The 26,533-nt window shown below is 41.3% G+C and overlaps 1 protein-coding gene across 2 annotated transcripts in view; it reads left to right on the forward strand.

Annotated features, from left to right (window-relative positions):
• LOC140492000 (organic cation/carnitine transporter 2-like) overlaps positions 1-26,533 on the forward strand; it is a 126,221-nt gene that overhangs the window by 36,450 nt on the left and 63,238 nt on the right. For both annotated transcript variants that reach the window (XR_011963463.1, XM_072590577.1), the window contains exon 3: positions 1,355-1,509. Coding sequence is in view for 1 of the 2 variants with exons in the window: in XM_072590577.1 (XP_072446678.1) it covers positions 1,355-1,509 (155 nt within the window). In the remaining variant the exon portion in view is untranslated. The remainder of the gene's footprint in view (positions 1-1,354; positions 1,510-26,533) is intronic.

Genomic DNA, 26,533 nt, shown 5'->3' on the forward strand with positions numbered 1-26,533 from the left:
AGCCCCAGACTGTTTAATCTCTCCCTCTAGCTCAAATCCTCCAACCCTGGCAACATTCTTGTAAGTCTTTTCTGAACCCTTTCAAGTTTCACAACATCTTTCTGATAGGAAGGAGACCAGAATTGCATGCCGTATTCCAAAAGTGGCCTAACCAATGTCCTGTACAGCCCCAACATGACCTCCCAACTCCTGTACGCATCTACCTATTGCATTCTTAGATATCTTATTCCCCAGCCCCTCCCCCTCCCATTTATCTCTCAGCCCCTGACCCACAAGCCTCATTCCTGATGACGGTCTTATGCCTGAAACATCGACTCTCCTGCTCCTCGGACACTGCCTGATCTGCTGTTCTTTTCCAGCATCACATTCTCGACTCTTTGGTATTCCAACTAATCTTATCAGTGTTCCAAGCAGTCAGACAGTTCTTAATGTTATGTAGAGTGAACTGAATTGACTGGACAGTTGCACCTATGAGGTGGGTGGGGAGAGAGAATCAGGAGTGTAATTATTTTCTTTTTATCTAAATGTAGTGTGATAAGGTAAGTAATGTACTTGAAGAGCAGCTTTATTTGAAATCCCCTGACCACATATGTAATAATGCAGGCAGTTGTAACAGCATGTTAGTTATTTACAAAGTTACTTGTTGTCCTTTTTCGTTGCAAACAAGCTGTGTCTTAAGCCTGATCTTTGTTACCCGGTACAGAGAGGAGTGGGCAAGTTGGGGGACCACCTCATGGACCTGCCCCAGTGGGCAGCGCTTACTAATTGTTACTATTTTAATTACGTAATTTGGTGTGATTTCAAAAGGAAAACAGTCACACTGGGCAATGCAGACAGGCCAGAATAGTGAGGGCACATTAATTGAGAGGGGGTATAAACAGAGATAGTCTTCCTCACCCAAATTCCATTTGTGCTTCTTTCCAGTGGCCATGCCCACTATTCACTGTGCCTCCTCCCAGCTCCCACCATCTCCTTGCTGAGTTGCTCAGACTGTTAACTAATCAGGTTACTGGGAAGCTATCAAGGGTTGGACTGAACCACACACGTACACAAACACATATACATATGTACGCATGTATTTGCATACACACACGCACATGCACAGACACACGCAAACCATCCAATTCACCCTCCCCTATTCTCCACTGAGTATTCGCTTTCCCCGTCCCACCAAAGGTTCCAGTCCAAAGTGTTAGAAGCCTGAGATCTGTGTTCAATTAAGAGAGTAAAAATGTTGTATGTTTACCAGTTATATATATTAGTATGTGAGCAATTACACGCATCATATTAGGTATACAATAGCAAGTATGCAGTAATGTATATGGTTCAAACTTGGTTTGCTTCTGCTTTGCAGGTTTGGAAGGAAGTTAGTTATGTTTGGAACTATGGCAGTCCAGACTGTATTCAGCATGCTTCAAGCATTCTCTCCAAATTGGGAGATATTCTGCATTCTCAATTTCCTTGTGGGTCTTGGACAGATTTCAAACTTGGTGGCTGCCTTTGTTCTTGGTAAGTATCTACACTGTTCACTATTTTAATTAGTCCTTCCATCAATACCCCAAAGGATTCTGTCATTATTAGTGGGACACCAAGTTCCAGTCTTTGCATATTGGCCCGTCAGACCGGGAGAACACCCATTGAATTGTGAGGCTGAACTTTCTTCAAGTTCTTTTTCTGGAATAATTATCAAAAATATTCTGAAATGTGACATGTTTCTGATGGGAGTGGGAATCAGGTTTTTGCTGAATTATAGAAAAAGCGGTATAAAAGACAATATCATCTACAATTCACAAAATTTGGAAAATCAGTTTAACACAAAAAAGCTGTAAGAATAATCTAATATGACAAATCAAGCACCTGAAAATCCTTGACCCTTCCAGCACACTTGGGGTAGGAGGGAGTGTGTGAATCAGGTCATAACTGGAGTTAGGCCAACTAAATACTTGGAACTGTCAATCAAACTATGAACTAATAGGCATCCACTGTGATAATGATAGGTTGTGACTACAGCAGGCAGCATATTGTCCAAAAGGATAGCCCCCAGGTTTATGTCAGCTGGCAGAGTAAAATGGAAAGCACTGATTTTTGTAAACTGGAGATTTTTTTCCAAAAAAGCTTTAAATGCCATGAGATTTAAGTCCGTTGGCAGTTCCAATCAGCTTGAAAGTCCTCTTGTCTGCTTTTCGATTCTAATCAGCATAGCAATTCTTTGGTTGGCTTGACAGTTCCAACCAGTTCATACACTGTTATGTACACTCATGTCTACTTTTAACAATCCCAAAGGCCACCTGACATTTCCTCAAGTTCATTTGACATTGTCCAAAGAATATGTTTTAAGTCTCCCCGAAGTGTCCCTGACCCTAACAAAAGGGTACCTTACTCCTACAAAAGAGTACTCTGACTTTCCAAGCCCTGGGGACTCTGCTCTCCCATTTAGTAAGATAATGACTAATCTGTTTCTGTTTTGAATTTCAAATTCTCATTTATTCCTGATATCCTTGGATTCCTATTAGGTAAGGGAATCAATCTCCCTTAAAAATATTCATCAACCCAGGCTCAGACCTGAAGTCAAACAGTACTCTGAGAGAGAAAATGTCTTCTCACCTCTCTCCTAAGTAGAAATTTCTAATTTTAAAATCATGCGCTTTGGTTCTGGACTTGCTCACAAGGAGGTAACTTGCTTTCTTTGTCCTCCTTCTTGAGACTGTGAAGGATTTTATACTCCTCAATGAAGGTCCTTCCCACTATTTTATACTCCATGGGAAACAAAGCTATCCAGCTCAACCCTTCCGACATAAATTCTCACTTTGAAGTTTATTTCCTCTTGTAATAAAGGACGGCAACTCATTCGCCTTTTTAATCACTTGCTTTGTTTGTGTACTAGCTTTTTGTGACTCATGCACTCAAGCAAATGGATCCTCTCTACCTCAGAATTCTGCAGCTGTTCTCCACTTAAGTAATGCTTGGCTTTTCATTTTTACATTTTATCTTTTCTAATCACTTTATTATATCCTTTGGCAAATTCGTTATGTCTTCTTCATAAAACACTTTTCTACTTATCATTGTGTCACATGCAAATTATCTACCATGCTTTCACTCCATTAGTCCAAGCCACCAGTGCAGATTGTTGAAAGTTAAGATCAGAGTACAGACCTCTGCAGGACTCTATTTATTGTATTCAGAAAAACACCCATGTATACTTACCCTGTTTTCTGCCAGCCAACCAGATTCTATCATTATGAATACAATACACACTACACCTGAACTTTTATTTTTTGCAGAAATCTTTGTGGCTGTCCCATCAAATTGCTTCTGGAAAGCAAAATACAACATCAATATTCTCCCTTTATCCTCAGTGCATGTTTACTCCTCCAAAAAACTCCAATAAATTAGACAATAGACAATAGGTGCAGGACTAGGCCATTCTGCCCTTCGAGCCTGCGCCACCATTCATTATGATCATGGCTGATCGACCTCAATCAGTATCCTGTTCCTGCCTTATCTCCATAACCATTGATTCCACTATCCTTGAGAGCTCTATCCAACTCTTTCCTTAAACAAATCCAGAGACTGGGCCTCCACTGCCCTCTGGGGCAGAGCATTCCACACATCCACCATTCTCTGGGTGAAGAAGTTTCTCCTCACCTCTGTCCTAAATGGCCTACCCCTTATTTTTAAGCTGTGTCCTCTGGTTCGGGACTCACCCATCAGTGGAAATATGTTTCCTGCCTCCAGAGTGTCCAATCCTTTAATAATCTTATGTCTCAATCAGATCCCCTCTCAGCCTTCTAAACTCAAGGGTATACAAGCCCAGTTGCTCCAATCTTTCAACATAAGATAGTCCCATCATGCCAGGAATTGACCTCGTGAACCTACGCTGCACTCCCTCAATAGCCAGAATGTCTTTCCACAAATTTGGAGACCAGAACTGCATACAATATTCCAGGTGCGGCCTCACCAGGGCCTTGTACAGCTGCAGAAGAACCTCCTTGCCTCTATACTCAATCCTTCTTGTTATGAAAGCCAGCATGCTATTAGCCTTCTTCATACCTGCTGTACCTGCATGCATGCCTTCATTGACTGGTGTACAAGAACACCCAGATCTCTTTGTACTGCCCCTTTACCTAACTTGACTCCATTTAGGTAGTAATCTTCCTTCCTGTTCTTGCCACCAAAGTGGATAACCATACATTTATCCACATTAAACTGCATCTGCCATGCATCTGTCCCCTCACCTAACCTGTCCAGGTCACCCTGTAATCTCCTAACATCTTCCTCACATTTCACCCTTCCACCCAGCTTTGTATCATCAGCAAATTTGCTGAAGTTACTATTAATACCATCTTCCATATCATTAATATATATTGTAAAAAGCTGTAGTCCCAGCATTGATCCCTGCAGTACCCCACTGGTCAACGCCTGCCATTCTGAAAGGGAGCCGTTTATCACTACTCTTTGTTTCCTGTCAGCCAATGAATTTTCAGTCCAAGTCAGTACTTTGCCCCCAATACCATGCACCCTAATTTTGCTCACTAACTTCCTATGTGGGACTTTGTTAAAGGCTTTCTGAAAGTCCAGGTAGACTACATCCACTGGATCTCCCTTGTCCATCTTCAGAGTTACATCCTCAAAAAATTCCAGAAGATTAGTCAAGCATGATTTCTCCTTCATAAATCCATGCTGACTCTGACCTGTCCTGTTACTGCTATCCAGATGTGTCGTAATTTCATCCTTTATAATTGACTCCAGCATCTTTCCCACCAAAAACACAATTTCTCTTTCACACCAATGCTTCCCGATTTGAATTGAGTTTTTATAAAATCTTAGTTATAAACTCTTCAATAATTACTTCTAATATCTACCTCATGAAGATGTCAAGCTGACTGAACTAAAGCTTCCTGAATTCAGCCTCCTTCCCTTCTTGAATAGGGGGCATATATTTACTACTTTCCTGAACCTTTCCTGAGTCAAGGGTTATAATTTCTAAACTTATAACACCAACGTAACTACTAGCTTGCTCACTAACCAGATCTTCTAAGACCATAGGGCCTGAATACTTGGCAGCTCACAGTCCACCAGTTTGCTTGGTGTCATTTCTATCATAATTGTAATTTCCCTTAGTTCCTCTCTCCCTTCCACCTCTTGATTTGTAGCTATTACTGAAATGTTTTTGTATTCTTTTATAGCGAAAACAAAAGCAAAATATTTATTCATTTCATCCACTATTTCCTTATTTGCTATCAATTCCTGTTCTCACTCTAGAGCTTTACTCTCTGTTTAATCATCTGTAGAAAAAATGCAATTTCTGTTTGAATTTTATTCATATTCCAATTTCTTTCTCCTGATTAATGTTTCAGAATGCTGTTCTTTGTTATGAGTAATCATCTGACCTGCTGCTCATCTTTGCACTGTTATGTTTTTCTCCCAGATTTGACGCTGCCTGGAACTTCTTCAGTTAACCATGGATCTTTGGCCTTTCCTTTGAACATTTTTCTTTTAGTCAGGTGTTTACCTGTTGCTGACTATTCTGAAATACCCTCTTAAATGGCTGCTGCTGCATTTTTAATATATCCCTAGGCTTGCATGCCATATAATTGTCCTTATTTAACTTTTAAAATGCAAGGATTAGACTCAATCTTCTCCACTTTCAATTGCCGTTGTCATTTAGAAGTGCCTTCGCTCTTGAGGTTATTAATCTATCCCATGACACTGTACCAATTCTAATATAACTTGTTCCCTCATTAGTTCCAAAATGTGCTGCGTTAAGAAACTACATCAAACCTTCTATGAACTCCTCTTCCAGACTACTACTGCCAATCTGATCTTTCCATTTTACATACAATCACCCATGATTATCATTATTCCTTTATCTCAAACAGCCAATGTTTCTTCATCCCATATTGTGGTTACTGTTACGGAGCATGTAGACCATTCCCGGTATTGGCTTCCTCTCCTGTTCTTCATCCTCACCAAACTGACTTTATATCCTGATCGCTTAATTGAATCTCATTTCCAATTAGCAGACCAATGCTATCTTTCATTGTGAATGCTGTCCATCCACGTTTACCAAACTTTCTATTCTTCTTGAATGTCACTTAGTCTTCTGTTGTACAACTCAACCTTTCAGTAGTTTCTAATTAATTAATCTTATAATTAACATTTATAATTCTAGACACACTGCAATCATATCTTGCACATGTTCTGAGTCATGAAATAATACCAGATTAAAGTAAGCATTACTATTTGTGGTTTCACAGATGCAGAGCAGTCATTCTCAATGTTTGCCAACACTGATTTTAAGTCACATGAATTTTCCCAGTTAATATCTTATTGATTAAAATCTCCAACAAAACACAGCCTATTCTCATATTTTGAAATGGTGATGGGAATGGAATTCATCAGAATTTTCAAAAGTCAATGTTATTATTGTATTTAATGGTATTCGAAGAGGATGAATTAAAGACACATAGGTAAAAGCTGGAATTGGGATCAAATTAGCCATTGTTTGAAAACGTCACCACAGCCTAATGGTGTGCTGACTGATTCCATAAAATCATGAGATGCTCTAAGTTTTTATTCATTTTTTTTCATTCATGGGATGTGTGGTTGCTGGCCTGGGGAGCATTTATTGCCAATCTCTAACTACCTTGGAAAAGGATGTTGTGAGCTGCAGCCTTTGTAATGCACATACATCCACTGTTAGTAAGTAAGTATTTATATGGCTAGACCAGTACAGATTTTGGTCATTGTAGGTCATAGAATCATAGATTTCTTACAATGCAGCGAGAGGCCATTTGGCCCATCAAGTCTGCACTGACTCTCTGAAGAGCATTCAACACAGACCCAGCACCCCCCACAATCCTATCCCTGTAATCCTGCATTTACCATGGATAATCCACCTAGCCTGCACATTCTTGGACACTTCGAGGCAATTTAGCATGGTGAATCCAGCTAACCTGCACATTTTTTGGTGTGGAGGATTTATTGATGATGATGTCATTGAGCATCAAGGGATGATGTTTACATTCTCTTTTGTTGGAAATGGTCATTGCTTGGGACTTGTGTGTTGTGAACATTACTTGCCACTTTATCAGCCCAAACATGAATAGTGTTCAGGTTCTCTGTATATGGACAGGATTGCTTCAGTATTTGAGGTTTTGTAAACAGTGCTGAACTTTGTGCAATCATCAGTGAGCATCCGAGTTCATGACCATATGATGGAGGAAAGGTCCATCTGTAAACAATTGGGCCAGAGGATACTATTGTGAGGAACTCATGAACTTGCTACTAGATAGCACTGTCAGTGACCCATTCCATTATTTTGCTGATGATTGCGAGTAGACCGATTGGGCAGTAATTGGCCGGATTGGATTTGTCCTGTTGTTGGTGGACAGGACATACCTGAACAACTTTCCATTTTGTTGGGTAGGTGCCAGTGATGCAGCTGTCATGGAACAGTTTGGCTAGTGGTGTATTTAGTTCCAGAGCACAAGTCTCCCTTACAATTGCTGGAATATTATCAGGGTCAATAGACGTTGCCTTAGTATCCAGTGCCTTAGCTGTTACTTGATATCATCTGGAGTGAACCTGATTGTTTGAAGACTGGCACCTTTGTTGTTGAAGAACTCTGGAGTGGGCAAGATGGATCATCCACTCAGCGCTCCTAACTGTAACTAGATGAAAATATTTCTTCATTGAATTTTGCACTAATATTCTGGACTTTGAGAATGACATATTTCTGGAGCCTTCACCTCCTGTTGGTTATTTGATTATCTGAACCATTCACAATTAGGTCAATTTTGAATGTTCCTCCAGCATTCAGAACCAATTGAATATCCATAATTGGACATGAGCCTTCCCTATGGCCGCTAAGTGGCCAATTCAGGGAAATTGCATGTGATTCACTGTCCCTCACAGTGAGAAATTCTGATCCCCACTCAAGCTGCAGGAAAACCCAGCTTCTAATATTGTCTGTGTTTTATTTCTATCTAGTCTATTTCTATCTGACTAGCTTATCCTCTTGCTTTTGCCTCTCACAAGGTAAATGTCTATCTCACGGGTGTCCATTGCATAAAGGAGGGTGCCATCTCATTTATTTTTCAATCTTAAATTTGTATTGTGTTAGATCAGAGATTTCCAAACTGTGAGTCACAGCCCCAATTGAGCAAGTGGGGTAACAAGCTCTGAGATAGCAGTGATACCTGGGAGTAAGCTATCACTGAAGAATTCTGATGTCCAATTGCTGACATCAACAGAGCCTGGAAAATGGCAGATATCTAGCTATAAAAGCAGAAGTAAGCCAATCAGCCCAATGAATCTGCTCCACCATTCAGTGAGATCTGATGATCTACAACTACACTTGCCTGCTTTTTCACAATAATCTTGATTCCTTTACTGATTAAAAATCTATCTCAGTCTTGGACGTACCTAATGAACCAGCATTAAGAGCCCTCTGTGGTAAAGAATTCCACAGATTCATGAACTTCTGAGAGAAGAACTTTCTCCCAATTTTAGTCTAAACTTGCGACCTCTTATTCTGAGACAACGCCCTCTGGTTCTAGATTCCTACAACTGGAAACAACCTTTTCGCATCTACCCTGTGTCAAGTTATCTAAGAATCTTGAGTTTCAATAAGGTCACTTCTCATTCTTTTATACTCCAATAAATACAGGCCCATTACACTCAGCCTTATCCAAAAGGTTCTTAATGTCAATCATAAAAAAATCTGATTTTTCCCTTAAGGTTTCAATGGATAGATAAGAATCTTGCCAGTAAGTGGAGAAACCCCTATTTGCTTGGGGGGGGGGAGGGGGTGTGGGTGGGAGTGGGCGGCACAGTGGGTCAGTGGTTAGCACTGCTGCCTCTCAGAGTCAGGGACCTGGATTCGATTCCAACCTTGAGCAACTGTCTGTGTGGGTTTCCTCCAGGTGCTCCGGTTTCCTCCCATAGTCGAAAGATGTGCAGGTCAGGTGAATTAGCCAAGATAAATTGTCCATAATGTTAGCTGCATTAGTCAGAGGGAAATGGGTCTGGGCAGTTACTGTTCGGAGGATTGGTGTGGACTTGTTGGGCCGAAGGGCCTGTTTCTACACTGTAGGGAATGTAATCTAAAATAGTTCTTCCATACCTAGAATCAGTGAACCTTTTCTGGACTATCTCCAATGCCATTATAGTTTTCCTTAGATAAGGGGTCCCAGAACATGATCCCAGTATTCTAGCTGTGGCCTGACTCATATCTTGTATAGAGTTGAAGAATGTGGTGCTAGAAAAGCACAGCTGGTCAGGCAGCATCTGAGGAACAGGAGAATCGACATTTTGAGCATAAGCCCTTCATCAGGAATGAGGCTCACTTTCTCCCTATAGCTTGTATAGTTTTAGTAGAACTCCTACTTTTATACTTCATTCCCAAAACCAATAATCCATTGGTCTTCCCTATTACCCTGTAAACGTGGATGCTAACCTTTTGTGAATCATTGATGAAGACGCCAAAATACCTTTGTTTTATAGCTTTCTGCAGTCTTTCTTCACTTAAATAATATTCAACTCACCTATTATTCTAGTCAAAGTACATAACCTAACATTTAACATTAACCTAACATTACATTCCTTCTGCCAATTTTTAGCTCATTCACTTAACCTGTCGCTCTCCTTCTGCAGACTCTTTATATCATCCTCACAACTTGCCTTCCCAGCTATTTTTGTGTCATCTGCAAACATGGCTATAATATATTCACTTTCCATATTCAAGTCATGACGTATATCGTAAATAATTGTGGCCCCACCACCTATCCCTCTGGCACACCACTATTTACGGCTTGCTATCCTGAAAAGGTCCCTATCCCAACTCAATTTTTTATTAGTTAGCCATGCTAGTTTAGGTTTTAGATTTTAAATTTTATAGTCATGTGCACTCAAGTACAGATGTACAGGAGTACAGTGAAAAGTGTATAATGTCGTCACACATGGTATCATCTTAGATACCATAGTACCTAAGTACAAAGAAATCTTAGGTACAAAATAGTAAGAGAAACAAGAGTTAAAAAGTTAAACATCATAGATTACTGGAAAAATAAAGAAATAGTAATATTCTAAGTCTTTCGTAGCTTGAACTCAGAAAATAAACAAATACGTTAAAGGTTCAACAGTCTTTGATGAGTCCTCCACTTATCTCACTCTCTTGGGAGACCTCAGATGTCTGTTCTCAATGCTGTAGCCGCAGAAACATTGCTGCTACTGGAACTGACACCTCTCTGATTCCCCCATGCGTCGGGAACATGCCCACACAGGATCCACTTGTATGCTGAGCTGAGACAACACCATGAGCTGCCGAGAGACCAGGCCGGGGGCCACCACAAACTGCCGAGAGACCAGCTGGGTCCCACCACAAACTGCGGAGAGACCAGTCAAAGATCCACCACGAGTTGCCAAGAGACCAGTCTCAGATCCACCATGAGCTGCCAAGAGACTAGGTTGGGTTCCACCATGAGCCAGCCAGAGACCAGGCTCCACCATGAGCTGGCAAGAGACTAGGCTGAGACCCTCCATGGGGGAGGTGAAAGCAAGAGGGGGATAACACTAAAAAGAGGGAAAAAAAGAGAAAAAAAGACAAGGAAATGGGAAATAACAGAAGGAGTTGAGGTGGTCCGATTAGATCATTATACTCCACCGCCATCTTGACCAGATTTTAAGATACAGATCAGTTAATAATATATTACCTCCAAAACCTTGGGCTCTTGTGAAGTAACTCATGTGTGATACCTTATCATATATCTTCTGAAAATCCAAATATATTTCATCCATTGCTTTGCCTCGATATAATCTACTTACTGCCTCCTCAAAGAATTCCAGTAAATTTTGCATCTTAACTGTTTTTGTGCCATATCCTCACTGTTTGAATCCCCACTGTCGTCTCGAGCCCACCAAGTTCACTCTGGTGTGACACCAAATGTGAAGCACACAAATGAAGTCAGGTTAACAGCAAAAATGTTTGGAGGCATTGTGTTGGATTTATTTCCAGCTTTCTACAATCAACCATATTTCTGACACTTTTATTATAATATTGTTCTTCACTGCCACAACAATCATAGAGTCACAAGGATGTGCAGCATGGAAACAGATCCTTTGATCCAACTCATCCATGCCAACCAGATGTCCTAAATAAATCCAGTCCCATTTGCCAGAATTTGGTTCATATCCCTCTAAACCATTCTAATCATATACCCATCCAGATATCTTTTAAATGTTGTAATTGTGCCAGCCTCCACCACTTCCTCTGGCAGCTCATTCCATACGTGCATCACCCTTTACATGAAACGTTGTCCCTTATGTCCTTTTTAAGTTTTTCCCCTCTCACCCTAAACCTAAACCTCTGCCCTCTAGTTGTGGAATCCCCCACCCTGGGGAAAAGGCCTTGTCTAGTTACCCTATCCACCCCCTCATGATTTTATAAACCTTTATAAAATCTCAGCTTCCGATGCTTCAGGGAAAATAGCCGCAGCCTACTCCATCTCACCTTATTATATGAGATTGGTCTTTCTTGTGATTAAGGTTGTACTATTACTAAAAGAACATATAAATAATGTGTAATTTTCAAATGTAATTGCGCAACTTCACCACGGAACACAGAAGCTTCAATCTCTGTGTTGCTGGATAGAATTGCGTCAAGGTACCTTAATTCAATAAACAAATAATCCTTGCTTTTTGAATAGACTACACAGCTAGTACTTCCAATTAAACCTGTTGGTCTATAACCTGGTGTTGTGTAATTTTTAACTTTGTACACTTCAGTCCAACACTGGCATCTCCAAATCGGGACTAGACTAGGTTGGGCTTGGGCGGCATGGGCGAGTTGGACTAAAGGGTCTGTTTCTGTGCTATACAACTTTATGACTCTATGACTCTGTAAATATCTCAGCAAGTGGCCCAACAATCATTCCCCCAGCTTCCCACAGAGTTCGAGGGTATACCTGATCAGGTGCTGGGGATTTACCCACCTTTATGTGTTTTAGTAAGTCTCACACCAGGACAGTTAATAGCCTGCATATCCTTTCAGTATGTCTGATGGCAGCTGAAAGAGTCTATATCAGTTATCCTGCAGAAGGTCTTGGTAAGCCACTGCAGTATTTTACCCATCAATTCAAATGAAGTCCATTTCCTAAGGGTCAGAGATGTGGACAGGAAAAAAGACAGAAAGACAACTATCTGCTCACTAATTATAGTACCTTGTATATTTTTTCAGGCTTTATATCCTTCCTCCTCTTTTCACCAACCTTACCAAAGCTTATAATATTACCGTATTAATTTCCTTTCATATTGGTTACCATGTTAGTACTGCTCCCAGTCATTGAAGTTTCAGGATCCAGTTCCTGAAAGTTCACTCTTGAAGTCTGCTGCAAATTTGACCATATGTGAGATCCATCTGTTTAACCAGCTCAACTGCTCTCCAGCCTTCAACCAGGGAATGGACCCAAATTGCCCAAGAATTCCCATTACACCTTTCCTTACTTTCTATGGCATAATAGAACCCATCTGGCCTCTATCTGCACTGACCATCCAAACATCATCCTACCCAGACCCACCCTATCCCCATAACCTCACATTTATCATAACTAATCTACATATCTTTGGACTGTGGGAAGAAACTGGAGCATCTGCAAGCAACCCACACAGTCACAGGGAGAACGTGCAAACTCTACGCAGACAGTCACCCAAGGCTGGAATTGAACCTGGGTCACTGGTATTGTGAGGCAGCAGTGCTAACCACCTTCCTGATGAACGGTTTATGCCTGAAACGTCGATTCTCCTGCTCCTTGGCTGCTGCCTGACCTGCTGTGCTTTTCCAGTACTACACTCGACTCTGATCTCCAGCATCTGCAGTCCTCACTTTCTCCCAGTGATAACCACCTGTCTAATTCAACTGTTTTACTTTAGGCTTCCATTGCATGTGATGTTTCTTTTGGGACCATTTGGATGGTTTGCTTTGTTACATTGTTTCACCTGAGTACCTTAGCACACCCTATTAAATCTCCCTTTCTTATGTACTTTCCTACTTCTGCTACCATTTTAGAAAATACTTAATGTTACAGATTCAGTAATTTCAAGCTGTTCCAGGGACTGTGAAGACAGTTGTTTGATTAGATTAAATACAGTGTGGAAACAGGCCCTTCGGCCCAACAAGTCCACACCGCCCCGCCGAAGCGCAACCCACCCATATCCCTAACCTACACTACGGACAATTTAGGATGGCCAATTCACCTGACCTGCACATTTTTGGACTGTGGGAGGAAACCGGAGCACCCGGAGGAAACCCATGCAGACACGGGGAGAACGTGCAAACTCCGCACAGTCAGTCGCCTGAGGCGGGAATTGAACCCAGGTCTCTGGCGCTGTGAGGCAGCAGTGCTAATCACTGTGCCACCGTGCCGCCCAACCCAGTTATCTTGCTTTAGCAGTAGCATTAAAACAGTCTAGTTGAGTCTGATAATGTTTTAAATTATTAAAGAGAAGATAGTTATTAAGACATATTTCGTAACAAACGGTTTGAACCCAACCCAGTTATCTTGCTTTAGCAGTAGCATTAAAACAGTCTCATTGAGTCTGATAATGTTTTAAATTATTAAAGAGAAGATAGTTATTAAGACATATTTCGTAACAAACGATGAGACATTTTGCTGGACCTGATGGAAAGAATTCCTCGGAGAAACACAGTGCAACTTTTACTTGCCCAAAAGAAGTAAGATTTCATGGAAGAAGATATGATTATTATTTTTAAAAGTTCTACTGATTGAACTAATGGAATTAAACATTGATAAATCACATGGACATGAGGCTATATATTCAGGGATGTAAAAAGAGGTGGCAGGAGAGATAATGGATACACTGGTGGCTATTTTCCAAAATGTTATCAATTCTGGAATGATTCCTGCAAACTGAAAGACAGTAAATGTAACGCTAACATGTGAGAAAGGACGGAGATGAAGAAACTAGGGAACTATAGATCTGCTGGCCATACAGCAGTAATGCAATAAAAGTGAGAATCCTTAGAAAGGATATGATAGCTGAACACTTCGAAAATAATTGCAGGATTGGGCAGAATCAACAAGTACTTATGAAACATGGATCTTGTCTGACAAGCCTGTCAGTGGTTAAATTCATACATTCATGGGATGTAGGTGTCGCTGGGTTAATTGCCTGTAGAATGTTGTTGTGAGCTGTCTTCTTGAAATGCTTCTGTCCATGTGATGTAGGTACATCTGCAATGCTGTGAAGGAGGGAGTTCCAGGATTTTGATTCAGCAAAAATGAAGGAGTAGCAATGTATTTGCAAGTCAGGATAATGTGTGTATTGGAGGGGAACTTGCAGATGCTGGTTTCCCTACGTATCTGCTACTCTTGCCCTTCTAGGTGATGCAAGTCATGAGTTTACAGGTTCTGTGAAAGAATTCTTGTTGAGTGTTTGCAATGCATCTTCTAGATGGGGGACACTGCTATCAATGTGGTCAGTCCTGAAGGGAATTAGTGCTAAAGGTGGTGGATGGGGTGCCAATCAAGCTGATTGCCATATCCTTGGAGGGCGTCAAGCTTCCTAAGTGATGTTGGAAGTGCAGTCCTCCAGACTCCCTAAGTTCACAGAATTTCAGAATTATTACAGAATCTGTAACTTGTAGCTAATATCAAAAGGTGACTTTTTTTTTGTTGTCACTGCAGGATAAGGGGGAAGCAGTGATGTATTGTGTTGGATTTTCAGAAGTCTTTCTGAACAGACATTGGTAACATTAGGACATTTAGACTTGGTGGCAATAAACTGGACTGAAAATTCATTTAAATACAAACACTTAAGAATGAGCAAATCATTCTGAGATTGGTTGGCCATGACGAGTGAGATATCGAAAAGGTGTGTGTCCCAGCTATTCCACAACTTATATCAATGATCTGGATATCGGAATTGAAGTGTTTGTTGTATATGGCTCTGAAAGCATTAATTCAGGCGAGTGCAATAATCATCTCTTCTAAGTCCATTCATGATATGGACTTGTGAGCAGAGCATTTTAGGATCTAGCCTGAACATCTGGCCTTCCTCAACGTTTCTGGTGGAAGACGTTCTCTATGTAATGCAATGTAAATAGTTGTCAGCGTGCAATAAACTATATATTTTTAATGACAAGAAGCAAGATAGCAGATGGGGAGGTTTGGGGAGAATTATTTTTCTCAACAGAAGCAATTCAGCAAACCATACAGGCAGCATCTAATAGATTACGACAGAAACACTTCTATCAGTTTTGGTAAATCTGCCATATTCTCGAAAGTAAATTGTTTAAAGACCACAAAATCATGTTACTCATGCCCCCCGACACATTAGCAGCACAGAGGTGGAATGAGTGGAGAGTTTCAAACTCCTGGGAGTGGTCATCAACAACAAGCTTTCTTGGACTCTTCATGTGTACGCACTGGTTACAAAGGCCCAACAACATCTCTTTTTCCTCAGGCAGCTGAGGAAATTTGGCCTACCGGTGAATATCCTTGCCAACTTTTATAGGTGTACCATCGAGAGCATTCTGTCTGGATGTATCACCTCCTAGTATGGTAACTGTACCAATCAAGCCTGAACACACGCGTCAGCCAGTTTCAAAATAGTTTCTACCTACTCTTATTAGAATACTGAATGGACTCACAAATCCTTACCATTCACCTGTACCTGTGGTTTATTTTGTTTTTGCCGCTGTTTACCTATTATTTACTTATCTATGCTATTTAACTATGTGATCTACCTGTATCGCTCGCAAGACAAAGCTTTTCACTGTGCCTCAGCACACATGACAATAAATTCAATTCAGTTCCATTTTGGCAGCTACTGAGAGGATGTAAGTGTGTAAAGTAAGTGAGAGAAGAGGTATAGTGCCTGGTGAATGAGGATGGCAGGTGGGTAACTAAAGAGGTAAGATGGTGCTCTGAGGGACATCCACAGTAAGGACCTGGTTCTGAAAAAATCTTCTTTGAGTAGATTAGAGGGTAGTGTGCCAGGTTGGTACAGAGATAGGATGTCGCTGGAACATGAATTTAGGATCCTGGATTATGAGCCCTCTGATGACTCTGATGTAACTTAAGGGTGGGACTTTTGCAAATGTTCCAGAAACTGGTGTAGTTGCCTATTGGAAAGTTAACTTTTACAGGAAATTACTGTGTAACCCATGCACTGGGATTGGAAAATCTGGACTTGTGTTCTGCTGACCTGCACATTCCTCATATTGTTTTTCTCACAAGAAAATCATTAATGACTGAATTTTGATCCAAGTAGTTGGTTGTTTTGTCTTTTACACCCTTGTGAGATAGTCTTTCTTTAAATTTATTCTTTATGTGTTAAGTTCACAAAATACAAGCAACTAGACGTTTCCCATTTTCCACAAATATCGAGTACATTTTCCAATGACTGTTTGCTGACCCCAATTAGTGGGCTCCATGTATAAGCTCACATTAGCATAGCTAGGTGTAGAACGTTCTTTCAAATGCTTTTGTTATATAAGGGATTTATTTTTCACCACAGCAACAAGCTTTTCAGGGAAGTCATATAAGCATATAAGTACTTTTAATTCTGTTCCATTCTGGGCCTGTGTCAGATTCACATAGCAGAATCTGAGTATTCAGCTTTGCGAGTTCTCATCAGGTTTAATTTAGACTGAAATAGGTAGCATTCTCTATGGGAGATCAAATATTTCCCTGGATATACTTCCTTGACATTATGCTAAATTATATGATCTTATATATAGTGATCAATTAAATATTGCAATTGATCTCTGCATTGCTGGACTAAAAATTCAAAACATTTCACTGAGAACTCCGAGTCCTATGAATTTAGCAGTACAGCTTCTTTATTTATGTGCCATCAGCTGTCTATGGCCCAAGACTGAAGAGTATGTGCACATTTCTAGTTATGACAGAACACAAAATACTTGACCAAGATGCTCATCCACAAACTACTTTGACAAAAACCACTTTCTGTCCCCAAACTCCTTTGAATGTTCTTGTCATTCCTGAAACAGCACATAAACATGCAGATGTTGATTGGGGTCATGTCTCTAAACTAAAGCAGTGACAGCAGTAAAATCATTGAATTTTTAAAGCAGCATTGGTATCTTCCAATGTTCTGATTTGATTTGATTTATTATTGCCAAATATAATTAGGTACAGTGAAAAAGTTTGTTTTGTGTTGTTATGAAGTCGTAGGTGTGTACTGTACCTTTAAGAGAGAGAGGAAGCTAATGAGAACTGACTGACAGCACAGAGAGTGCTGAACAATGTAAACATGTAATACTTGGTTGAAACAAATAGCTAGAGCTGTACTGCCATGGAACAAAAACAAATTTACATTTGGCCAATCAGTTTAAATTATGCCCAGATACCAAACTCCAATCGAATTTGAATGAAATGATCCGAAGTTTTGGGATATAAAATCGGACATTTTGATTAGTTAGAGAGAGAACTGCCAAGCCACCAATAAGTACAGAACTGCCAAACCACCAAAGTTACCTGTCATTAAGAAAGGTTGTGCAGTAGAAGACCGAAGAAGAGAAGACGCAGAGGAAAATCTACAGAGGAAAATCACCAAAGCTGACTGCCTTTGAAACATGATTTTTTTTTTGTAAATCTTAATCAGGGTTTTCTTTATCAGATCGGTATTGTAGAGTGGGAGGTAAAAGATAGGTTTAAGAGAAAGGAGTTGTAAATAGTGATGTTACTGTTCTCTGTTTTACTTAAAGAATAAAATTGTTAATTTTTACTTTAAATAGTGAAATCTGGGATAGTTCTTTGCCTCTTGAGACTTAACAGATTATGGCGCGAGGTGAGCTTCTCTGTGTGTCAGGTTTAAATTAGCAGAGAGGTTTATTCTGTGTTGTAACACTGTGCAGTACTAGCAGATCATATCTTACAAAGTACATAGGGCCATTGGACAGAGTGACGAAAACAATGTTATGGCTGCAGAAAAGGTGCACAGAGACTGAGATCAACATTCAGTTTAAAATTTGAGAGATCCATTCAGAAGTCTAACAGCAGTGGATAAGAAGCTGTTCTTAAATATATTCATACGTGTATACAAAAGTTTAGATCTTCTACCCGATGGAAAAGGTTGGAAGAGAGTATAATTGGGATGGGAGGGATCTTTGATAATATTAGTTGCTTTCCCAAGGCAGTGGGAAATATAGATGGAGTCAATGGATGGAAAGCTGTGTTGTGTGATGGACTGGGCTGTGTTCTTGACCCTCTGGAGTTTCACACTTGTAAGATCAGTTGCCAAATGACACTGTGATACATCCAGATAGAATGCTTTATATAGTATATGCATAAAGATTGGTCACAGTCCATGTGGACATGCCAAATTTCCTTAGCCGCCTGAGGAAGTCGAAGGAGTCGAAGGAGTATTAATTGTCATTCCACTGTTCTATGCATTATAATATTCACAAACATTATTTCTTTTTTGGGAGTTCCATTATTTTATGCTAACTATAGAGCCCCAGAAGAAATGCTGCACATTTTCAGTACGCAGATTAGGAAAGGTTTGCGCTCTGAGGTTCCAGTCCCTTTAAGCTATCTCCATTTGATACAGAAAATGTCTGTCATAAATGCACTAAAGTGGAAATGAGGATAGAATAGAAAGATTTAAAGGGATTTACGTTTTATGTAATTGGGACTTTTTGTGCCATCACAATGTTAATACTTGACATGGTGCAAGTTTGTCCACCCAAATGGCTCATTTCTAGTATGGGCAACATTATAGAAATGGGATAGTTAAGTATTGACATCAAGTTCTGGTGCAATTTACACCTATATTAGTTTGGCTGGAAGACAAAACTGTCTCTGGGAGATCTTAGATGTCTTGTGTGTTATGTGGCCAAAAGTGGCCATTAATTATAACAGAGGTTTGAAAATGTGGACACATCTTTACAGGAAAGGATACAGGAAGGAAAACAAGGAGGTTAGGCAACATTTGTTTCAGAACCAACAGCAAAAGCTAATATTTATGTTACGCCTTGAACATCCCAAGATGGGTATGAAGTAACACTGGGAACTGAACTACGTAAGAGGAAATTAGGCAAGATAACTGAAAAGTTGGATGAAGAGGTAAGTTTCAAGGAGTGACTTATAGAAGGTAGGAAATTTAGAAATGTTGAGTAGTTTGGCAAGGAAATTCCAGAACGTGGGTCATTGAAAACTGAAAGCATAGTCACCATGAGTGGAAAAGTTAAAATTGGGGATGCTCAAGAGGCTAGAATTAGGGGAACACAAGTATCTCCGAGGTTGTGAGTTTGGAGGAAACTAAGGACATAAAGAACAGTAAGACTAGGGAGGGACTTGGGTGTAAGGGCAGGAGTGAGAATATTGAAATGAGATGCTATTTGATGAAGAGTCTGCAGAATAGCAAGCATAAGGGTGATGTGGATATGGTATTTAGCACAACTTATGACATGGAAAGTAAAATAGTGGACGACCTCATAGTTGATCAGCAATATGTTCCATTGGTCTACTCTAGAGATAACAAAAGAAATGTTGAGAGTTCAGCAGTTCATAAACTGAGACTTCAGTGAAGTTATGTGATTTTCTTTCTCACATTATTCTGAATTGTGAGGTAGCATGTGGATGTCTCAATGATAGCACAGATATGTATTTGATAACTCATCTTGGGGCCAAGTATAATATAAAGTAGCCACTTTGAGCCAAAGACGTTATGGGGAAAGGTTTGGAGTCAATAGCAAGGGAATGAAGGTTGTGGTGAAGTGGAAGTTTTTAGTTGGAGAAACTTTCAGCCCAACCCGTACTACATGTTGATTAAGCATTCCCATTGTTTTAACAATAGTGTAGAATCAAGAGAGGAAATAGAGAGCGAGAGCTGGGAATCACTCAGGTATCTGTGAAAACATAATGCTGTAATTTTGGGAGATGTTTCTTGTCAGATGTGGGAGTGTAAAGAGAGTTTGAGGGTTACTGCGGGTTATATATGCCATAAATGCTGTTGGATGTGAATCTTATCAGATCGAGTGGATGGTTTGAAGAGACAGATAGAAGTGATGAGGAATTTGCAACGGTAACAGTATGTGATGGATGGCAATTATAGGAAGGGGGGAAAGTCTCAGATGCAATCACATAGATGAGTTAACTCTAGGAAGGATAAGAGAGGTAGGCAGCTAGTACAGGAGTCTTTTGTGGATATGGGCTGAAAATGTGTTGCTGGAAAAGCGCAGCCGGTCAGGCAGCATCCAAGGAACAGGAGAATCGACGTTTCAGGCATCAGCCCTTCTTCAGGAATATACCTATTTCAAACAGGTATGCTGTTTTGGAAAATGTAGGGGTGATGGATTCTCAGGGGAACGTAACATGAACAGCCACGTTTCTGGTATTGAAACTGGCTGTAATGCAATGAGGGGTACGTCGGCTTCCAAAAGATCAATTTTGTTAGGGGATTCTGTACTCCCAGGTACAAACAGATGTTTCTGTGGCCAGCAGAGAAAAAGCAGAATGGTGTGTTGTTTCCCTGGTGCCAGGATCAAGGATATCTCAGAGAGGGTGCAGAATGTTCTCACGGGGGAGTGGGGTCAGCAGGAGGTCATTGTCCACATTGGAACCAACGACATTGGAAGGGAAAAGGTTGAGACTCTGAAGGGAGATTACAGAGAGTTAGGCAGAAATATAAAAAGGAGGTCCTCAAGGGTAGTAATATCTGGATTACTCCCAGTGCGATGAGCTAGTGAGGGCAGGAATAGGAGGATAGAGCAGATGAATGCATGGCTGAGGAGCTGGTGTATTGGAGAAGGATACACATTTTTGGATGGTTGGAATCCCTTTTGGGGTAGAAGAGACCTGTACAAGAAGGACGGATTGGACCTAAATCGGAAGGGGACTAATATACTGGCAGGGAAATTTGCTAGAACTGCTTGGGAGGATTTAAACGAGTAAGGTGGGGGGATGGGACCCAGGGAGATAGTGAGGAAAGAGATTGATCTGAGATGGGTACAGCTGAGAACAGAAGTGAGTCAAACAGTCAGGACAGGCAGGGACAAGGTACGACTAATAAATTAAACTGCATTTATTTCAATGCAAGGGGCCTAACAGGGAAGGCAGATGAACTCAGGGCATGGTTAGGAATATGGGACTGGGATATCATAGTAATTATGGAAACATGGCTCAGGGATTGGCAGGACTGGCAGCTTAACGTTCCAGGATACAAATGCTACAGGAAGGATAGAAAGGGAGGCAAGAGAGGAGGTGGAGTGGCATTTTTGATAAGGGATAGCATTCCAGCTGTGCTGAGGGAGGATATTCCCGGAAATACAACCAGGAAAATTATTTGGGTGGAACTGAGAAATAAGAAAGGGATGATCACCTTATTAGGATTGTATTATAGACCCCCCTAATAGCCAGAGGGAAATTGAGAAACAAACTTGTCAGGTGATCTCAGCTATCTGTAAGAATAATAGGGTAATTATGGTGGGGGATTTTAACTTTCCAAACATCGACTGGGACTGCCATAGTGTTAAAGGTTTAGATGGAGAGGAATTTCTTAAGTGTGTACAAGACAATTTTCTGATTTAGTATGTGGATCTACCTACGAGAGAAGGTGCCAAATGTGACCTACTCTTGGGAAATATAGCAGGGCAGGTGACTGAGGTGTCAGTGGGGGAACACTTTGGGGCCAGCGACCATAATTCTATTCATTTTAAAATAGTGGTGGAAAAGGATAGACCAGATCTAAAAGTTGAAGTTCTAAATTGGAGAAAGGCCAATTAGGCAAGACCTTTCGAAAGCTGATGGGAGGCAGATGTTCGCAGGTAAAGGGACGGCTGGAAAATAGGAAGCCTTCAGAAATGAGAAAATGAGAATCCAGAGAAAGTATATTCCTGTCAGGGTGAAAGAGAAGGCTGGTAGGTATAGGAAATGCTGGATGACAAAAGAAATTGAGGGTTAGGTTAAGAAAAAGAAGGAAGCATATGTCAGGTATAGACAGGATAGACCGAGTGAATCCTTAGAAGAGTATAAAGAAAGTAAGAGTATACTTAAGAGGGAAATCAGGAGGGCAAAACTGGGACATGAGATAGCTTTGGCAAATAGAATTAAGGAGAATCCAAAGGGTTTTTACAAATATATTAAGGACAAAAGGATAACTAGGGAGAGAATAGGGAATAAGATCAGCAAGGCGGCCTTTGTATGGAGCCACAGAAAATGGGGGAGATACTAAATGAATATCTTGCATGAGTATTTACTGTGGAAAAGGATATGGAAGATACAGACTGTAGGGAAATAGATGGTGACATCTTGCAAAATGTCCAGATTACAGAGGTTTGGGAGAAGATTTGTAGCTCGGGTGCTCGTTGTTGTGGTTCTGTTTGCCGAGCTGGGAATTTGTCTTGCAAACGTTTCATCCCCTGTCTAGGTGACATCCTCAGTGCTTGGAAGCCTCCTGTGAAGCGCTTCTGTGCTGTTTCCTCCGGCATTTATAGTGGCCTGTCTCTGCCGCTTCCGGTTGTCAGTTCGAGCTGTCCGCTGTAGTGGCCGGTATATTGGGTCCAGGTCGATGTGTTTGTTGATAGAGTCTGTGGATGAGTGCCATGCCTCTAGGAATTCCTTGGCTGTTCTCTGTTTGGCTTGCCCTATAATGGCAGTGTTGTCCCAGTCGAATTCATGTTGCTTGTCGTCTGTGTGTCTGGCTACTAAGGATAGCTGGTCGTGTCGTTTCGTGGCTAGTTGGTGTTCGTGTATATGGATCGTTAACTGTCTTCCTGTTTGTCCGATGTAGTGTTTTGTGCAGTCCATGCATGGGATTTTGTACACTACATTAGTTTTGCTCATGTTGGGTATTGGGTCCTTTGTTCTGGTGAGTTGTTGTCTGAGCGTGGCTGTTGGTTTGTGTGCTGTTATGAGTCCTAGTGTTCGCAGTAGTCTGGCTGTCAGTTCAGAAATGCTGTTGTTGTATGGTAATGTGGCTAGTCCTTTGGGTTGCGGCATGTCCTCGTTCCGTTGTCTCTCCCTTAGGCATCTGTTGATGAAATTGCGAGGGTATCCGTTTTTGGCGAATACTTTGTATAGGTGTTCCTCTTCCTCTTTTTGTAGTTCTGGTGTGCTGCAGTGTGTTGTGGCCCTTTTGAATAGTGTCCTGATGCAACTTTGTTTGTGTGTGTTGGGGTGGTTGCTTTTATAGTTTAGGAGTTGGTCTGTGTGTGTGGCTTTCCTGTAAACCTTTGTGGTGAATTCTCCGTTCGGTGTTCTCTGTACCATCACGTCTAGGAATGGGAGTTGGTTGTCCTTTTCTTCCTCTCTAGTGAATCGGATTCCTGTGAGTGTGGCGTTGATGATCTGGTGTGTGTTCTCTATTTCTGTGTTTTTAATTATTACAAAGGTGTCATCCACGTATCTGACCCAGAGTTTGGGTTGAAGTTGTGGTAAAACTGTTTGTTCTAACCTTTGCATTACTGCTTCTGCTATGAGTCCAGAGATCGGTGAGCCCATGGGTGTTCCGTTGATTCGTTCGTATATTTGGTTATTGAATGTGAAGTGTGTTGTGAGGCACAAGTCCAGTAGTTTAAGTATGCCGTCTTATGCCACTATAAATGCCGGAGGAAACAGCGCAGAAGCGCTTCACAGGAGGCTCCCAAGCACTGAGGATGTCACCTAGACAGGGGACGAAATGTTTGCAAGACAAATTCCCAGCTCGGCGAACAGAACCACAACAGATTACAGAGGAGAAAGCGCTAGATGTCTTGAAACTGTTAGAAGTGGATAAGTCCCCAGGACCTGATCAGTACCCGAGAACTCTGTGGGAAGCTAGAGAAGTGATTGCTGGGCCTCTTGTTGAGATATTTGTATCATCGATAGTCACAGGTGAGGTACCGGAAGACTGGAGGTTGGCAAACATGTGCCACTGTTTAAGAAGGGTGGTAAGGACAAGCCAGGGAACTATAGACCAGTGAGCCTGACCTCAGTGGTGGGCAAGTTGTTGGAGGGAATCCTGAGGGACAGGATGTACATGTATTTGGAACTGCAAGGACTGATTCAGGGTAGTCAACATGGCTTTGTGTGTGGGAAAGCATGTCTCACAAACTTGATTGAGTTTTTTGAATAAGTAACAAAGAAGATTGATGAGGGCAGAGCAGTACATGTGATCTATATGTACTTCAGTAAGGCGTTCGACAAGGATACCCATGGCAGACTGATTAGCAAGGTTAGATCTCACGGAATACAGGGAGAACTAGCCATTTGTATACAGAATTGGCTCAAAGGTAGAAGACAGAGGGTGGTGGTGGAGGGTTGTTTTTCAGACTGGAGGCCTGTGACCAATGGAGTGCCACAAGGATCGAAATGTTTTGGATGAGAGCATTTTGCATCTGCATTTTGCAGATGACTCCAAAATTGGAGGTGTAGTGGACAGCGAAGAGGGTTCCCTCAGATTACAACAGGATCTGGACCAGATGGGCCAATGGGCTGAGAAGTGGCAGATGGAGTTTAATTCAGCTAAATGTGAGGTGCTGCATTTTGGGAAAGCAAATCTTAGAATGACTTATACACTTAATGGTAAGGTCCTGGGGAGTGTTGCTGAACAAAGAGACCTTGGAGTGCAAGTTCATAGTCCCAGGAAAGTGGAGTCATAGGTAGATAGGATAGTGAAGAAGGCCTTTGGTATGCTTTCCTTTATTGGTCAGAGTATTGAGTACAGGAGTTGGGAGGTCATGTTGTGGCTGTACAGGACATTGGTCAGGCCACTGTTGGAATATTGCGTGCAATTCTGGTCTCCTTCCTATCGGAAAGATGTTGTGAAACTTGAAACGGTTCAGAAAAGATTTACAAGGATGTTGCCAGGATTGGAGGATCTGAGCTACAGGGAGAGGCTGAACAGACTGGGGCTGTTTTCCCTGGAGCATTGGAGGCTGAGGGGTGACCTTATAGAGGTTTACAAAATTATGAGGGGCATAGATAGGATAAATTGACAAAGTCTTTTCCCTGGGGTTGGAGAGTCCAGAACTAGAGGGCATAGGTTTAGGGTGTGAGGGGAAAGATATAAAACAGACCAAAGGGGCAACCTTTTCACGCAGAGGGTGGGACGTGTATGGAATGAGCTGCCAGAGGAAGTGGTGGAGGCTGGTACAATTGCAACATTTAAGAGGCATTTGGATGGGTATATGAATAGGAAGGGTTTGGAGGGATATTGGCCGGGTGCTGGCAGGTGGGACTAGATTAGGTTGGGATATCTGGTCGGCATGGACGGGTTGGACCAAAGAGTCTGTTTCCATGCTGTACATCTCTATGACTCTGTGACTGTATGTCACTGAAGGATAGTATGTAGATAAGACTAGGAAGCAGCCAGGGACAAGTACTTGAGGGGCACCAGACGTAACTCAGCAAGAGCAGAAAGGGAAGCTATTGCAGTTGATTCTCTACCTACTGTTTTGTAGAGAAGAATGGAACTATACAGTGGGGTCCCCTTCAGCTGGATGGAGAGGTGTTGCAGGAGGATGGAAGCGTCAATCATATAAAAAGTTGCAGATGGATTGAGAATGACAAAGAGGTCATGTCCTCTCCCTGTCTGGGTCACAAAAGATTTCATTTACAAATTGGTAAGAGCTATCTGTGGCAATAATAAAAAGCTTAAAAATGTGTTGCTGGAAAAGCGCAGCAGGTCAGGCAGCATCAAAGGAGAAGGAGAATTGACGTTTTGGGCATAAGCCCTTCTTCAGGAATCTGAATTCCAGCACTTTTCCAGCAACATATTTTTAAGCTCTGATCCCCAGCATCTGCAGTCCTCACTTTCTCCTCCGCAATAATAAAAACCCAACTAGGGGGTTTAAAAATTGGCCTGAAGGAAGGAGAAACATGGAGTTTGGGAGTCAATATATATTCATTAACTTTGAGTGGAGGTGGAAGTTGGAGATGAGATGTGATTTGCATGGATTGTGAGGTTAAGTCTTTGTTATTTGTGAGGACTGATGACCACCAGTTTAAAGGAGAAGAGGACTCTATGTGAAGAAAAAAGCCATTAATGTTATCAGCTAACATGGGTGAAGTGTTGAAAGAACAGTTTATTGAGAATAGACTTAAAAGTGCTGGAGGTGTGTCTGATTGGACAGGGTGAGATTGGAGCAGCAAGGGTGTGAGCTCATGGTGAGAGTAGAAGGTGAGTTCAATGGATGTTTGTTCAGTTGGATTGCTGGAAGGGAGGGAAAGCCACAGAAATAACCCAGAAGAAAAACAATAAAACTGGCAAATAGCACATATGTTTCCAAGTTGTTCTTAAAAATGGAGCTCCAGTATGACCAGCATGCTCATTTCAAAATATTACTGGTCTTTCCATCTGTGAATTAATTAGATGGTCTTGGTCTTATTGACAAAAAAGTCCAAAAAGTCTTCTGATTCGTTTTGTTCTATAATTGCAGGTGAAGTTAGAAGAGACTAGTGACAGGGTTTAAGTAAATAGTTTGTGGCGAGAAAAAGTAGTCATAGGTTATTTTTTGCATTTCAGGGTGATCATGGAATAGTGAAGAGTTAACAGATGAGGGCAG

This window comes from Chiloscyllium punctatum, chromosome 20, assembly GCF_047496795.1.
Source record: "Chiloscyllium punctatum isolate Juve2018m chromosome 20, sChiPun1.3, whole genome shotgun sequence".
NCBI classification, from domain to species: Eukaryota; Metazoa; Chordata; class Chondrichthyes; order Orectolobiformes; family Hemiscylliidae; genus Chiloscyllium; species Chiloscyllium punctatum.